Source organism: Peromyscus californicus, unplaced genomic scaffold, assembly GCF_007827085.1.
Source record: "Peromyscus californicus insignis strain IS unplaced genomic scaffold, ASM782708v3 Scaffold_2__1_contigs__length_46816999, whole genome shotgun sequence".
Lineage (NCBI taxonomy): Eukaryota > Metazoa > Chordata > Mammalia > Rodentia > Cricetidae > Peromyscus > Peromyscus californicus.
The window spans coordinates 1,266,176-1,280,118 of NW_026294540.1; the positions used below are offsets into that span (position 1 = coordinate 1,266,176).

General features: G+C 50.9%; 1 protein-coding gene across 4 annotated transcripts in view; it reads left to right on the top strand.

Annotated features, from left to right (window-relative positions):
* The window catches only part of Ttc28 (tetratricopeptide repeat domain 28), a 432,623-nt gene that overhangs the window by 364,196 nt on the left and 54,484 nt on the right, over positions 1-13,943 (top strand). For all 4 annotated transcript variants that reach the window (XM_052754914.1, XM_052754915.1, XM_052754917.1 and 1 more), the window contains 5 exons: positions 259-782; positions 3,825-3,934; positions 5,683-5,812; positions 7,631-7,849; positions 9,499-9,664. In XM_052754914.1, coding sequence (XP_052610874.1) covers positions 259-782; positions 3,825-3,934; positions 5,683-5,812; positions 7,631-7,849; positions 9,499-9,664 — 1,149 coding nt within the window. The remainder of the gene's footprint in view (positions 1-258; positions 783-3,824; positions 3,935-5,682; positions 5,813-7,630; positions 7,850-9,498; positions 9,665-13,943) is intronic.

Consider the following 13,943-nt stretch of genomic DNA (forward strand, 5'->3'; position numbering starts at 1 on the left):
GTTTCCTTGGGGGTGCACATCCCACTGAATTGCAGGCTCTTGGGAAGGTCACTAAGGGATGACTTTTGAATTGCTTTCCAGATTATGAAATTCCTCTGCATCTCACTCTAAGGGCACATGATAGATTTTAGCTAGAGAAGGAGTTAAGAGCTTCTGGAGTAAGTGACAGTGACGAATGCTTTTCATTTTCTCGGGGGCTTTAGCATGTCTGCACCTGCACGGAATGATCTCATTGCTTCTCTGTCTGCATCCCCACAGGGCTACAGGGAGCTTGCAGCAGGCCCTCGTGTGCTTTGAGAAGAGGCTTGTGGTGGCCCATGAGCTCGGGGAGGCCTCCAATAAAGCTCAGGCCTATGGAGAGCTGGGAAGTCTCCACAGCCAATTGGGGAATTATGAACAAGCCATTTCCTGCCTTGAACGCCAGCTGAACATTGCCAGAGACATGAAGGACCGAGCCTTGGAGAGTGATGCGGCCTGCGGCCTGGGGGGTGTCTACCAGCAGATGGGGGAGTACGACACGGCCCTGCAGTATCACCAGCTCGATCTGCAGATTGCCGAGGAGACCGACAACCCCACGTGCCAGGGCCGGGCCTATGGGAACCTGGGTCTGACCTACGAGTCCCTGGGCACGTTTGAGAGGGCTGTGGTCTACCAAGAACAGCACCTGAGCATTGCGGCACAGATGAACGACCTGGTGGCCAAGACCGTGTCTTACAGCAGCCTGGGAAGGACACATCATGCCTTGCAGAACTATTCCCAGGCAGTCATGTACTTACAGGAAGGTAGGCAAAAGGCTCTACCAGGGGAAACTCAGTCACCTCTACTGAGTGAGGGTCTCACAGGCCATGCCATCCCCACCTGGTGTTCCTTGATAGTTTCAAGGTGTCTCCTTGCCCTGCCCCAGCTCTCTGGACTCCAGCTGCCTTCCTCTCTCTGTTTTGGTACCTGCCCCTCACCTGCTGCCCAAAATAGCTGATACCCTTTGCTTGTAAGAGCAGCAACTGGGCACACAGCACATCCTCACCAATTGAATGATCCTTAAGACCTGGGGGTACAAAATCATGAGGGTCTACTTCAGAAACATGTCCAACTGCCCCAAGCCCCCACGGCTTACAGTTCTCAGCTCAGGCACAGTGGCTGCTAGCCCAAAGTGTCTACCTGGGGCCTGGCCAGGCTCCTTCTGAGCGTTTGCACAGACTGATGTCAAGGAGCAGGATTGGAAATTGGGCCCTTTGCTCCTCCACTGCGACCAGATTCTGTCAGTTACCCGAGGCCAGTGGGGCCTCACATGTCCTTCCTACATGAGCCAAAGTCTCAGCAAAGGGGTTGCCTTTCTCCTCCATACTGGGATGGTCCTGCTCTTGTAGCCCTCAGAGGCACACAGGGTCTCTCTGAGTGGGGGTGGGTGTGCTGTGGGGGGGTGGGTGTGGCTTGCCACTCACCAGTGAAGGACTTGGCTCCAGGTTTCAAGCAGAAATATCTTTGTAAGGGCTTCCACCTGCAGTCCCTTTGGCCAGATTTTAGTTCTCACAGCAATACTCAGGCTGCCCTTTTTACCACCTTTTTTCTTTTTTATTCTTTCTTTGACAGTGTTAGCTCATTTCACACACCAGGCAGATTTGCTTCCAGTGAGCTGTACCCCAAGCCCAAGAACCCTTCGTTCATCTCCATTTTCGCAGCTACAACACCAAGGCTTGGAGAAATACAGTGATTTGATGCTATTAAGTTGGCTCATTGCAGAGTGGGCTCAGCCTGGCTGGAGTTGTTTCTGACCTCACAGAAACTGCAGGGTGGGGCAGCTGGACCCTGTTGTTCCCCTGCCCCGGGGGAAGTCCTGAGAGTGGGAAGCTGCTGGAGCTGGCACTGGTGCTCTGTACAGCCCTGCAGTGGAGAAGCTGCAGCCACTGTCCTACCCCCGTGTGGCTCCCGCTGCGAGGTGGGGCCCTGTACCTGTAAAAAATGAGCCCCTAACTTTGCTTAAATTCTAGTGTTGTAACAGTCCAGCCACCTAGGGGTGGTTTTCAGTTGAATTTGTGAGACCCAGCATCCAGCATTTGCAATAAGTGCTTTATTGTTTATTCCCTTCTGAAATACTGCTTCCATGCAGCAGCTGTATGACTGGGCATTTGTCACGTAATTCTGTATTTATGGAAAACTCTGCAACTCGTTTTTATTGTCTCTTGTGATAAGTCTTACAGAGATCTAAAAACTCCCCACAGTGGATGTTTGGTGGAGGGGGCCTGTGACCAAGAGTTCCACGTGGGCCTAACCAGGTGTCTCTAGTATGCTCTGAGCAGACTCAGGGTGCAGAGCACCCAAGGCTCTCTCCAAGTACTGAGCAGGAGGTCCTGCAGCCTCCTGCAGCAGAGGGCAGTTCAGCGGGAAGTCACCCCAGCTTTCAGTGGGGATGTGGCCCAACATCCCCTGCCTGCTCTGTGCAATGGAACCCTGTGTGGGTCTGAGTCCAGACAGACCCCAGGTGATATGGCTGACACAGGCTAACACCACCACTTTCATTCAGCTCTTTCTCTGTCTGGAAACTAGAAAAGGAAGTGGGCTCAACCCAGTGACCACCTGGGGCTTTGTTACAGTGCAGGTGAGCAGGCCCTCAAGAATGAAATGGTCAGGCTCCCAGGAGGCAGCTCCAGTGCATGTGCCCAGTGGCCTGTGGGCACCATCCTTGCTGGGGACACTGAAGGGTCAGTGTGGCAGGCCCCTGGAGGTCAGAACAACCAAAGCCGTCCTGCCCTCCCCAGAACTGCTGTCCATCGTGTGGATGATTTACAGATTCTTCTGTTGCCCACCGGCATGACTTAAACTCAGAATGCTGCCTCTGGGCTCTCTGAGTCATGTGTTTTGAAATGCATCCTGAGTTAGGAGGCTGGCCCTGAGCACCACTGTTCACAGCAGCCATCAGCTGACTCAGGACCTCTAAAAGGAATCACACAGGCCCAGAGTGCTTGGCGCTGGCTTTCTGCCCTGACTTAGATGAGAAGGAAGCCCTGGGTTATGTGTACAGTTGAGCTGTGAGAGCCATACGGTGTCTTCTGCAGAGGCTCCTGCTCTGTGCAGAGAACACTGGAATGCAGGTACAGTGACCCTGAGACCCGCATAGTGACCAATACAATAAACGGTTACCGTCAGACTTTGCCCCCACAAAGCCCTGGAGGTGGCTGGTGTCATGGAACTTCCAAGCTTGCTGTGAGTGACCCACACTGCAGGTGCCTATGTGAAGACGGTTAAAATGAGGACGGTCATTTAAGCCTTCCGGCTCATAATCATGCTTGCTCTGCAACCCCACTGAGGCACATCACAGTCTCGGGCTTAAGGGACGAGTGGATAGGACATGGAGCATGTCAGCAGCTGCAGGAGCAGGGTCCAGCTGTGCACCATCCCGCTTTCAAGAGACCCTCATGAGTCTCTTCATCCTCGCTCTCAGGATGCTGTGGGGTGAGAGAGGCAGGTGTGTGATCTTAGCCTCTGTACCTATCAGGAAAAGCTTTTCCCAGGCAGAGGATCCTGTCAGCCAGGAGTTTTCATTTGCTAAGTTCAGTGTTTTGTGTCTGTGAGGGCAGCCAGGTTAGGGTCCATTGGTTCCTGTTTCTGCCTGCCCCACCAACCTACCTGCTGCCAACAGCCATCACCTGGGCTCCTGCTGCGGCATCTCACTTCCTGTAACCTTGGAAGGGTCCTCTCCCCAGGCTGGTTTGGCCCTAGTCCTGCATTCCCTACAGCCACACTGTTAACATTCCTTACATGCAGCTGAAGCAAAGGCACCATTCCGTCCCTCTTCCCTCTCCTTATATTCCCTTGTCTGTTTTCAGGTTTAAGGTTAGCTGAGCAATTGGGTCGAAGAGAAGATGAGGCAAAAATTCGCCATGGTCTTGGTCTCTCCCTTTGGGCAAGTGGGAACCTGGAGGAAGCTCAGCACCAGGTAAGCAGAACTCCGGCCTGGAGAGCCCAGAGTATCCGCCGTGGCTGCGGGCCTCTCCTGCTGATATATAAGGCTCCCAGCCTGAGAGCTGAGTCCCTGCAGTGGCCAAGACCCAGCCACCCATGGGACAGACTTCTCAATGGTTTCTCGGATTCTGGTGTTGGGCACTGTTTCCCACGGTTAGTGTTTAATACAAAACCGCATTCTTCCGTAGAGAAGTAGAGTCAGGATGCATGGCTCCTGGTTTAATGTCCTTGCAGGTCTCCAGTTAGGGCAGAGGGTAGTAAGTCCCCATTGCCACATGTGTGGAGGTGGCTGAAGACACTCTGTTGTCATGCTGGCTGTGGGTGTTGCAGAGATACCTGCTTTAAACTCATCCCTCGACGTTTGAGTGAATGCTATGAACCATGTGCCAGGCAAAGGGGATCCCTCCAGGAGCAGAGTGAGGCTTCTATCCAGAGGAGCAGCCTGAGCACATGCCGGGATGCTAGGGTGCTGAGCTGTGTGCTTAGAAGTGTTAGAGATCCGAGCTGAACAAACAGCTCAGCAGGTAAGAGCATTTGCTTTTGCAGAAGATTTGAGTTCAGTTCCCAGCACCCACATGGCAGCTCATAACTGCCTGTAACTCCAGTTCCAGGGGACCCAATACCCTCTTCTGACCTCCACAAACACCTGGAGATGGGGGCAAGTGGGTGCTCACGCACACCAATAAAAATTAAAAATCTTTTTTTAAAAAGTATTAAAGGGAATTTAAACGATTAATTGTCATTTCCTACATACAAGAATAAAAGTTTATATTAATACAGCAGCAACTTACAGTTTTGAAAGTACTTCTACTTCCCGAGTTATTCCTGAAAATCCTCTGGGAAGACGGAGGACAGCTTCATCCATGGAATAAAGTAAGACTCCGTGTCCTGGCCCAGGCCTGGCAGCGGCTGACAGCAGCTGGCAGCGGCTGGGTAGCAGGGCTTCGAGCACACACGCCCCTCTCTGCTCTTCTTCTCCTGGCTCCATGCCAAGTTTGTATAAATGTGGAGCAGTGGGGACAGGGTCTTCAAGGAAATGTCAGCTGTCTGGTCCTCAAGGTGCCCATGTGAGTGAGATTAGCTCGGTGGAGACAAGCAAAGCCTGGTCTTAGGAGAGCCATGTTTGGGCTCTGGGCCACTGGGCCACCTACAGTCTCACTGCCCAGCCTGGTCTGCCTCCAGTGTACCCCAGGCCTGAGCGGGAGGGTCCTACTTGTCTGGTGACAGAAGTAAAGTTTTCTTCATTGTTTTAATCAAATCAGCTCTTGTTTGTGTTGATAACTGATTAAATTTTTTTTTTTTTTTTTTTTTTTGGTTTTTTCGACACAGGGTTTCTCTGTGTAGCTTTGCGCCTTTTCCTGGAACTCACTTGGTAGCCCAGGCTGGCCTCGAACTCACAGAGATCCGCCTGGCTCTGCCTCCCGAGTGCTGGGATTAAAGGCGTGCGCCATCACCGCCCGGCCTAAAATTTATTTTTAAATTGCAGACCTTGAGTCCTAATCTTTCATATCCCTTCATATGTCCAACATTGGTCATGTAAACTATAGTTAACTGGGGCTGAGGAGACAGTTCTTCAGATGCACAAGGACCTGCCTGGCAGTCATCCTTTCAACCCCTTTAAAAGGTGTTTTTAGGTTGTGCACCCAGGTATGAGCAAGAGCCATCTCAAACCTGTAAATGGCTGGGTTATGAAGCATGGGTGACAGTCTCTATCCCTTGCAGCTTTATAGGGCATCGGCCTTGTTTGAAACAATCCGGCATGAGGCACAGCTGAGCACGGACTACAAGCTCTCCCTCTTCGACCTGCAGACATCATCGTACCAGGCCTTGCAGCGGGTGCTTGTCAGCCTAGGTGAGAGCAGCTAGTGTTTTGTGTGTGTGTGCGTGTTTGTGTACACAAAGCCCTGCGTCCACACTGTTCAGTAGTGAAAGTAACGGTTGGCCCTCAGCACAGACTGTGAAGCCACACCCAGCTATTGGGCAGTCATTTGTTTATTCAGCAAAGACGGGCAGAGCAGTGGATGCAAGTGCCAGGGAACTGGTGAGTTCAGAGAGTGCACACTCAGCTTGTGTCATGGGCCATCGTGGACACTGGTGGATGAGTCCAGTGTGACAGACACAACTCAATGACAGGAGAGCAGTTGAGATGCTGAGAGAGCAGAGCAAGTGTCCCTCTGCCAGAGACTCCTGCACCAGGTGTCCCTTTTACCAATACTTGCTTCAAGTCCCGCTCAGGTCCTGTGCTGAGATGACAGTGGCCTCTTCTGTTTTCTCAGCCATGCATTCTTGCTACCTACTGCTTGTCCTCTGAGAACCTGTGCCCCGGGCTGTGTTACCCAGTCGGGGTTCTTCCCACCCACCCCAGCCGTGTATTGCAAGGCACCAGAGCAGTCCACAGCCACCCTTCCCTGGGCTTGGGTGGCCAGTGTCCCCTTCTCGGTCCTTCCATTGCCTGCCACTTCCCGGAAGATGTTTGTGTGAGTTACTCGGCTATGACAGAACACCTGACTTAGAGAAGGCTTGTGTGGGGTGCAGTCCAGCATGGGGGTGCTGAGGCGTGGCGATGACAGCAGGAGGCGATTGGTCACATGAGTCATAACGCGGAGAGATGGATGCTGGTGCTCAGCCGCTTCCTCTGTTGTCTTTGTATTCAGTCTGAGACCCCAGCTCATGGGCTTTGCTGCTCAAGGGTGGGTCTCCCTTTGTCTGTTAAAGGACCCTTCTAGACACACCGAGAGGTGCCTAGGTGGTCCCCAGACCAGTCAAGGTGGCAGTGAAGATGGACTTCATGGTCAGTGCTTTGAGCATGTGAAGCCTTTCTACCCACCTGTCCTTCCCACACATGTAGTGCTCAAGTTTCCCCTTAAAAAATGAAATGGCTCTTGCCTGGGATTGTAATTTATTGACCATTATGATCACAGTATTAAATCTTCCAGGACTTTGGGGCTGATTTTCTAGTGTGCACCGAAATTGTCCTGCTGTTCCAGTTAATAAGTTAATAGAGTAAAAGAGGCTATCTGCATGCTCTCACATAAACCCTCTTTCTCCGGCTGCCTGAACAGCAGGGGTGAAGCCTCCCTGAAGAGCCATGGCAGCTGTACCTTGAGCTCCCTGCCTTGGTGTTCTGTCTCCTTGGCCCTTGCTCTGGCAACAATTCCACATTGGTGTTTATCCTCAAGTCGGCCCTCTGCAGTGGACTCTTCCCTGGGGGCCTGTGGCTTCATGTCGTGCTTTCACACTGATGCTTCAGCTTTCAAGCAGCAGTGTCGTGTGCAGTGTCTTAGAGGAGACGGGCTAGAATGTTTACTGAAAGGCTGAAGGAAAGCTTGGAAGAGAAGTGGCTAAAAAAGGATCTCAGAGGCTTCAGCCCTTGCCCATGGGATGATAGGACACAGACAGGGTTGAATAGGCTCTCAGCTGTAACAGCGGCAATGCCACCTCCCATGCAGCCGGTGATAACCAACACCTCCCCAGCATCTCCACACTCAGGACCTCACCGAATCCACTGAGCTAGGTGGGCGACTATCATAATCCCTTTCTGGGAGTGGGCCTGAAGCAGTGTGCCTGTGATTCCACCACAGCTGGCACAGAGGCAGCGGGTTTCCTTCCCCAGGTCAGAAGCGTACTCAACTACCCCCTGAGTGAGCACACCTGTCCCTTTGTCTCCTAGGCCACCATGATGAAGCCCTGGCCGTAGCGGAAAGAGGTCGGACAAGGGCATTTGCTGACCTGCTGGTGGAAAGACAGACGGGACAACAGGACTCCGACCCCTACTCGCCCATCACCATCGATCAGATCTTAGAGATGGTTAACGCACAGCGGGGACTGGTGCTGTACTATTCCCTGGCTGCAGGCTACCTCTACAGCTGGCTGCTCGCTCCCGGGGCAGGTGAGGTCTCTGTCTGTGAAGCACAGGAAGTGAGAAGGCCAGGGAAGGGGCTGGGGGAGAAGGTGCCATCTCCTAGGTCAGATGAAGGAAAAGCTTAGCTGCCGTGGTTATCCCTCGGTGGGGCATCCTAATCAAACCGCCCTTTGCCATCGGATGAGGACATGCTCGACTGGGAGAGCTACGAGAATGGCTAATGGGGCAGCCTATTTATAGACAGCTGTTAATCAGCTACTGAGTCAAGATCACATACGAATGAGTTCTTTCTCCATGTGATTCGATCATTGTGACCCCTGGTAAAGTTAGACACCAAAGTGATGATGACTCTTGTAGTTTATAAGTAAAGCTGTAAGCTTGAATTTCTGAGTTTAACAGAATCAATTTGTTTTTTACTAGTTCTGTTGAAAATCTGTTTTAGAAGTAAAGATCCTCTTTATTAAACCAGCACTGAACACGCAGGATGTAACAGTTTCACTGAATGCAAAACTACTAATTGGCTGTGGGGCCATATTTTTTGCATAATAAAATGTTGATGGCTTCACCATGTTGGAGACACACCAGATCCAATTAGAGTTTATTGACTGGAGAAGTGGGTCTTATAATTGGGAATCCTGAAGAATGGCCTTCTTGAATATCTGTAAAAAGTTCAGCTGCCAGGGAGAAGTGACAGGCTTTCTCTCCATCTACAGTAAAGGCCACGGTGTTGGGGAGACGGCTTCTGAGCATGTGTGCCTGCCCTGCATCAGCAGGACCGTCTTCACAGCCATGCTCACCTGGGTTTCCCACAAACACCATACTCACTCTTACCCCTAACCTTTTAATGCTGTGTTTTAAGTTTTTTTTTTTTTTTTTTTTTTTTTCTGGTGACCTAATGAACGACGTCTGCATCCCTGCCCCCTAAGCGGGGCTCACACTCATGAGCACAGAGTTGACGGTCGGCAAATGTCAAGTGCCTTCTCTGTAGAGCCTGCATTGTTGGGGACATGTTTGACAGGTGGCATGCCAGATCCATGTGACAGCGAGCCATGTGTAACGAGGTGCCTGGTGTGTCCTTTTTTGTTCTCTGTGCTGCTAATGAGACTGAAACTTTTGCCAGGGCTCTGATCCAATCGGAGGACCAGTGTACCTCATTACCATATGAGGACAAGGCCTATGCTTATTGCCAGGAAGCCATTGTGGGCTGCCTCTGTTTCACAGAACTGCCTTTACCCTCCCTTAAACCATTAGTGGCCATTGACCAGTTGGTTTTGTTTTAAAATGTCTATATGCTTATTATGGCTTGCTTTTGTGAAATGAAAGGTCTTTTATGAGTTTCCACTTGGCTAGTTCTGGATTTGTTCAGGATTTCAGCCTCTGCTGGGGCTTGATCTCGCATACCCATCACGAAGCAAGATTCTCCAGAGCATCATTCTGGAAGTGCATAGAAAGCTGTCCGAACTCAGGGCTTCTGCATGCATCAGCAGAAGCTAGCCTGTGTCTTCATAGTGTGGGCTGTGAGCAAACACTGCCCCAGTTTAGAAAGCCTAAAACCACGGGACCCCAGCATGCTTGGTAAAGAAGTCCCACAGCACCCGAGTTCCCCTCTCCTACCTTCTCCCGATCTCTCCTGCTACCCAACCATCCATGACGTTACCATAATTACCTTGTTGCAGGAATCCTGAAGTTTCACGAACATTACCTGGGTGATAACTCAGTGGAAGGTTCCAGTGACTTCCAAGCCAGCAGCAGTGCGACTCTGCCCATAGCAACCAGCTCTGCACTGGAGCAGCACATTGCCAGCGTCCGGGAGGCCCTGGGGGTGGAGTCTTACTACTCCAGGTAGGAGGCTGTGCCTAGTCCATCTTTGTTCCAGTTTGGGTCCTGAGGGCAGGGACTAGTGAAAGAGACCTTGTGGGAATCCCATGCATGTTTGATCAGCACAATCACTGCAGCAGACAGTCACGTGTCCAGCACGCACGCCCCCTGGAGGGCAGTCTCTGCTCTTTCATTAAAATCCCAAGCAGGATGTGGCACTGACTGTAAGCATGGCTGTCTGTGAAGGTAACATGACAGCTGACTGAACAGAGGCTCTATGTGTCGCTGACCAACAGAAGTGTACAGATCTGCACGCTGGAGGGCTGAAGTGGAGAGAGTTGGCCTCCCAGATATCAGGGCTGGGGACAGAGGCAGCTCTCTACAAACAGGGTGAGGGGAATGTGCTTCTGGTGGTGTTTTACTACGATGCTGTGTGGAAAATGGTTTCCTCCAAACACTTCCTTCAAAAAGAAACTACCAAAGTATATTTGTAATCACCCAGGTCCTCAGGCAGTGATGGCCAAATGTTTCATTTCTCGTGAAAAAAAATCTACTCAGTCTAGATAGGGCATCACCAACAGATGTATTCCACCCAAGTCCAAATTGGTAATTAAAGGAGTTTACAGGGCTGCCCTACAGAACATGGGCAAGGGGCTACTTACAAAAGCATGACTGATCCCTGAACACCTGCATTACCAAAACATCCCACTTCAGCTGTCTTCCGCATCCTAGCCACTCCAGATGGGCATGTAAAACCTGTGGTCCATACACCACATGTATCCCAGGAAAGTGACAGATACTCCCAGTGACTGTCAGATTGCTGGTGCCTCCCAAGGCCATGTGCAGTGGGGGCAGGATTTCTTACAGCTGACTGAGGAGAGGGTGAATGGCTGGAGTTTCTGGAGAGGGACCACTGGCCTCCTCTCCATGAGGGAGCATCAGCAGGCCTCATCCTTTGACAGTCTACTGGGTCGCCCCAGCTTCTCTGATGAAGACAGTCCTGGGCAGTGCACCCAGCACCAGCTGTCCAGAGACTCAGTGGCAAGGACTTATCCATGGCAGTCAGCGTTGGGTCTGGGCAGAACCTCTGCTTTGGTCTAAATGGCCTGGCACCACAGAGGCCAGGGTGTCTCTGTGCTCTCCTGGGCACTCTGCCTGGCTCCAAGTGTGGGTGCTTGTTGGGGTGCCTATACACTTACAGAGGGGATCTTACATGAGAAACAGTATAACCACAGGACAGTGTCACACCAGAGCTATTAGGGGACAGAATGGCCACCTGGTTTAGATCTCCTTTCCAACCGAAATCCGTGACATTAGTGAAATGGGACTTGCTGGTGTCAGAGCCAGGATCAATCAATCCAGCCTTCACCCAGATAGACTTTGAGGCCAGGCCTATTCTGTTCTTCATTATTATATTCTTCAAATTAATATCATATTTTGAGAAAATAGCCAAATGTCATTTTCTAGCTTCTGTTTCTATGAAGGATGAACAGGCATCACCCATATGCACACTGTGGTCACTGTGTGTCCCAGGCTGGCCTGGCCTTGGGTCATGCTGTGGGGGTCATAGGGGTCGACCCTGTAGTGAACCACAAAGATATGCAAGTATGGATGCCCTCTGAGGTTTAAATCATAAATGCCTGGAAGCTAGGTCAGACGAAAGAGAGACAAAGCCACATCTGCAGACAGCACAGCACGCGTGCAGGGTGACTGGGCTGCTCCCTGGCCCTCGGGATTTCATGCTTGAAGTGAGAAGTAAAGGGAAGAGCTGACCAGCAGAGGAAATGAGAAGGGGCAGTAAGCACGCCAGACCAGGCAGGACCCACTTCTAACAGTGTCAGAGGACTCAGAGGTCCGAGTCCATCACAAGGCTGGTCCCCTGTGAACGTGAAGCCATTGTGCTCTAATCTTTATTCCCCCACCCCAGGACTGGAGCAACTGCTCTGTACAAGTCTCTAATTTTTGCCAGATACTGGGGCAGTGGTGACCAGGGCAGGCAGCCTACTGACCGACCTGCACTATGGGCAGCAGCAGAGTGATAAAAAAGAGACTAAAATTCCAGTGAGTGTACAAATGAAAATACAGGTGTGTAGCTGGAAGTTTTCCTGTGTCCTGCCCAGCCCTGAGATCCCGCAGCCGCTTACAAAATAATCACTCAGAGGCTTATATTAATTACCAACTGTATGGCCTATGGCTTTAGCATATATTAGCTAGCTCTTTCATCTTAAGTTAACCCATTCCTATTAATCTATATGTTGCCACGTGGCCGTGGCATTACTGGTCTGCTGGCATCTTGTTGCTCCTTTGGTGGCTGCTGGCATCTCTGCCGCTTCTGACTTTCTTCCCTCTGTATCTGCTTGGATTTCCCACCTGGCTGTAAGCTTTCTTGCTGTAGGCCAAAACAGCTTTATTTATTATCCAATGGGAGCCACACATATTCACAGTACACAGAAAGACATCCCACAGCACAGGTATGGCAAGAATGTATGAGCAGGGAGTAGCCTGCACTGGGAGCTCCAGAGGACCCTAGTGAGAACTATGCTTCTGAGGCATCCTGAACATATAATGATTTTGGAGACCCCTCAAGCCACCCTCCCCTTCCTCAGGTCCTGGGCTTCTTGTCAGTCTTTGTGACAATTGGTCTCTCGAATAGGAACTGTCCACAGTGGCAGTGTTTTGTCTGGGACAGCCTCCAGAGCTGAGGAAGTTCACTCAGGAGGTAAAGCCTTTCTTGGGCAAATTCAGAATGTCAGTCTAAATTTCAAACTAAGGCCACAGCCTGGAGCTAAAATAAATGCATAGAGGTGCCTGGACAGGCATCTGCTGCTTGAATCTTCCACACAGGCATGGGGAGGTACAATTCAGTGTGCCCTTTTCTTTATAGTGACCAGGTGTGGTCATCTCAAACCAAACCAGACATCAGTGAAGCTTAGCCCATGTGAAAACATCCATGTCACTTCAGGTGCCTGGCTAAAACGACAAAGTAAGAAACCCACCTTTGACCCTCACAAGTGTCTCCCCACCAGGCCCCACCTTGCCCGAGGGGCACTATGTGAGGCTAAAGGCTGAAGCATGCTGCTTCCCCCACATTTTCAACTAAATAATGTCTTTTGAGTTTAAACTCAGCACTCCATTCAGGGCAGGGAATGGGCGGGGGTGGCAGTTCCTGCGTTCCTGTGTCAGTGAACAATGGAGCCCTGTGTCTCCAGCACACTGTAGCTCCTTGCTCAGTTGTTGGGCTGCCCTCAGTAGCTTAGATCCCCTGTCAGGCTTCCTCAGGCATGAGTGATCCTGTTAGTAGTGTGTATGTGAGATGCTCAGGAGTCCTGCAGGGAGTCCTGGTGAGACGTTCCTGCAGTTTCATGAAGACAGTAAGAAGGGTTGAAGCATGCGACTTTCCCTCTGCAAAATCAGTTCTAATTTGCAAAGTTGTGCAGCTGGAGAAGAGAATACTAGACAGGAAGTAGAGTACAGAATTATAATGAATGAAGTGTGCATGTGCAATACACACACAAGAAGATGGGCCGTCCTGTACCTGGAGAGTAGGACTGGAATGTTTCCTGTGTTTATTACTCTTTTCATCAGTTCGAGGTTATTGTGCATGTTTGTATGTGTTTTTTACAGTGGCCATATGTTACTTTTTAAGTTAGAAATAAATAACCACAAAAAACTTTCACCATCCAAAAGAAAATACAGAAACCTTCCTGCAATTTCACTGCACAAAGAATAAAGCACAGGTTTGGGAGCCCAGCACCATATCTGGTCCTAGCAGATGCTGTGCTTTTATTTTCCATTCTTGCCCCAGTGCCCCTGTCCAACAAGATGCATGCCTCAGCTGCCATGTCCTCCTCTCTGTCCCACCCTGCCCCCTGCCTCCACCACTGCACCTCAGCTCCTCCATCTCACCAGAGCTATGAACACCTCTGTCTGGGCATGCTGCGGAGACTTCCTAGTGCCATGTTAACATGTCTATCTCTACATGCCGACAGGATACAACAGAACATGCAAGTACATGTGGGAACTAGTGATTCTTTTGGGTCACCTAAGGGGCACAGGTGTCTCTCTGACAGCTACATCACCAAGGATCCATCCCAACATGGATGACAGCTCATGAAAGCTGCATCCCTGGTGTCCCCACTCCAGCTGACCTTCTACCTCCTGTATATACTAGCATCCCAGACCATATGCATTTGGGGACCAGTTGGAGTGGTGGCAGGAATCTCAGGTGAGGGGCAGATGACACCCTCTTCCCTCAGGAGGGAAGGTTTCTTGTGAAGGTTGTCTGCAGACAGTCACAGCTGCT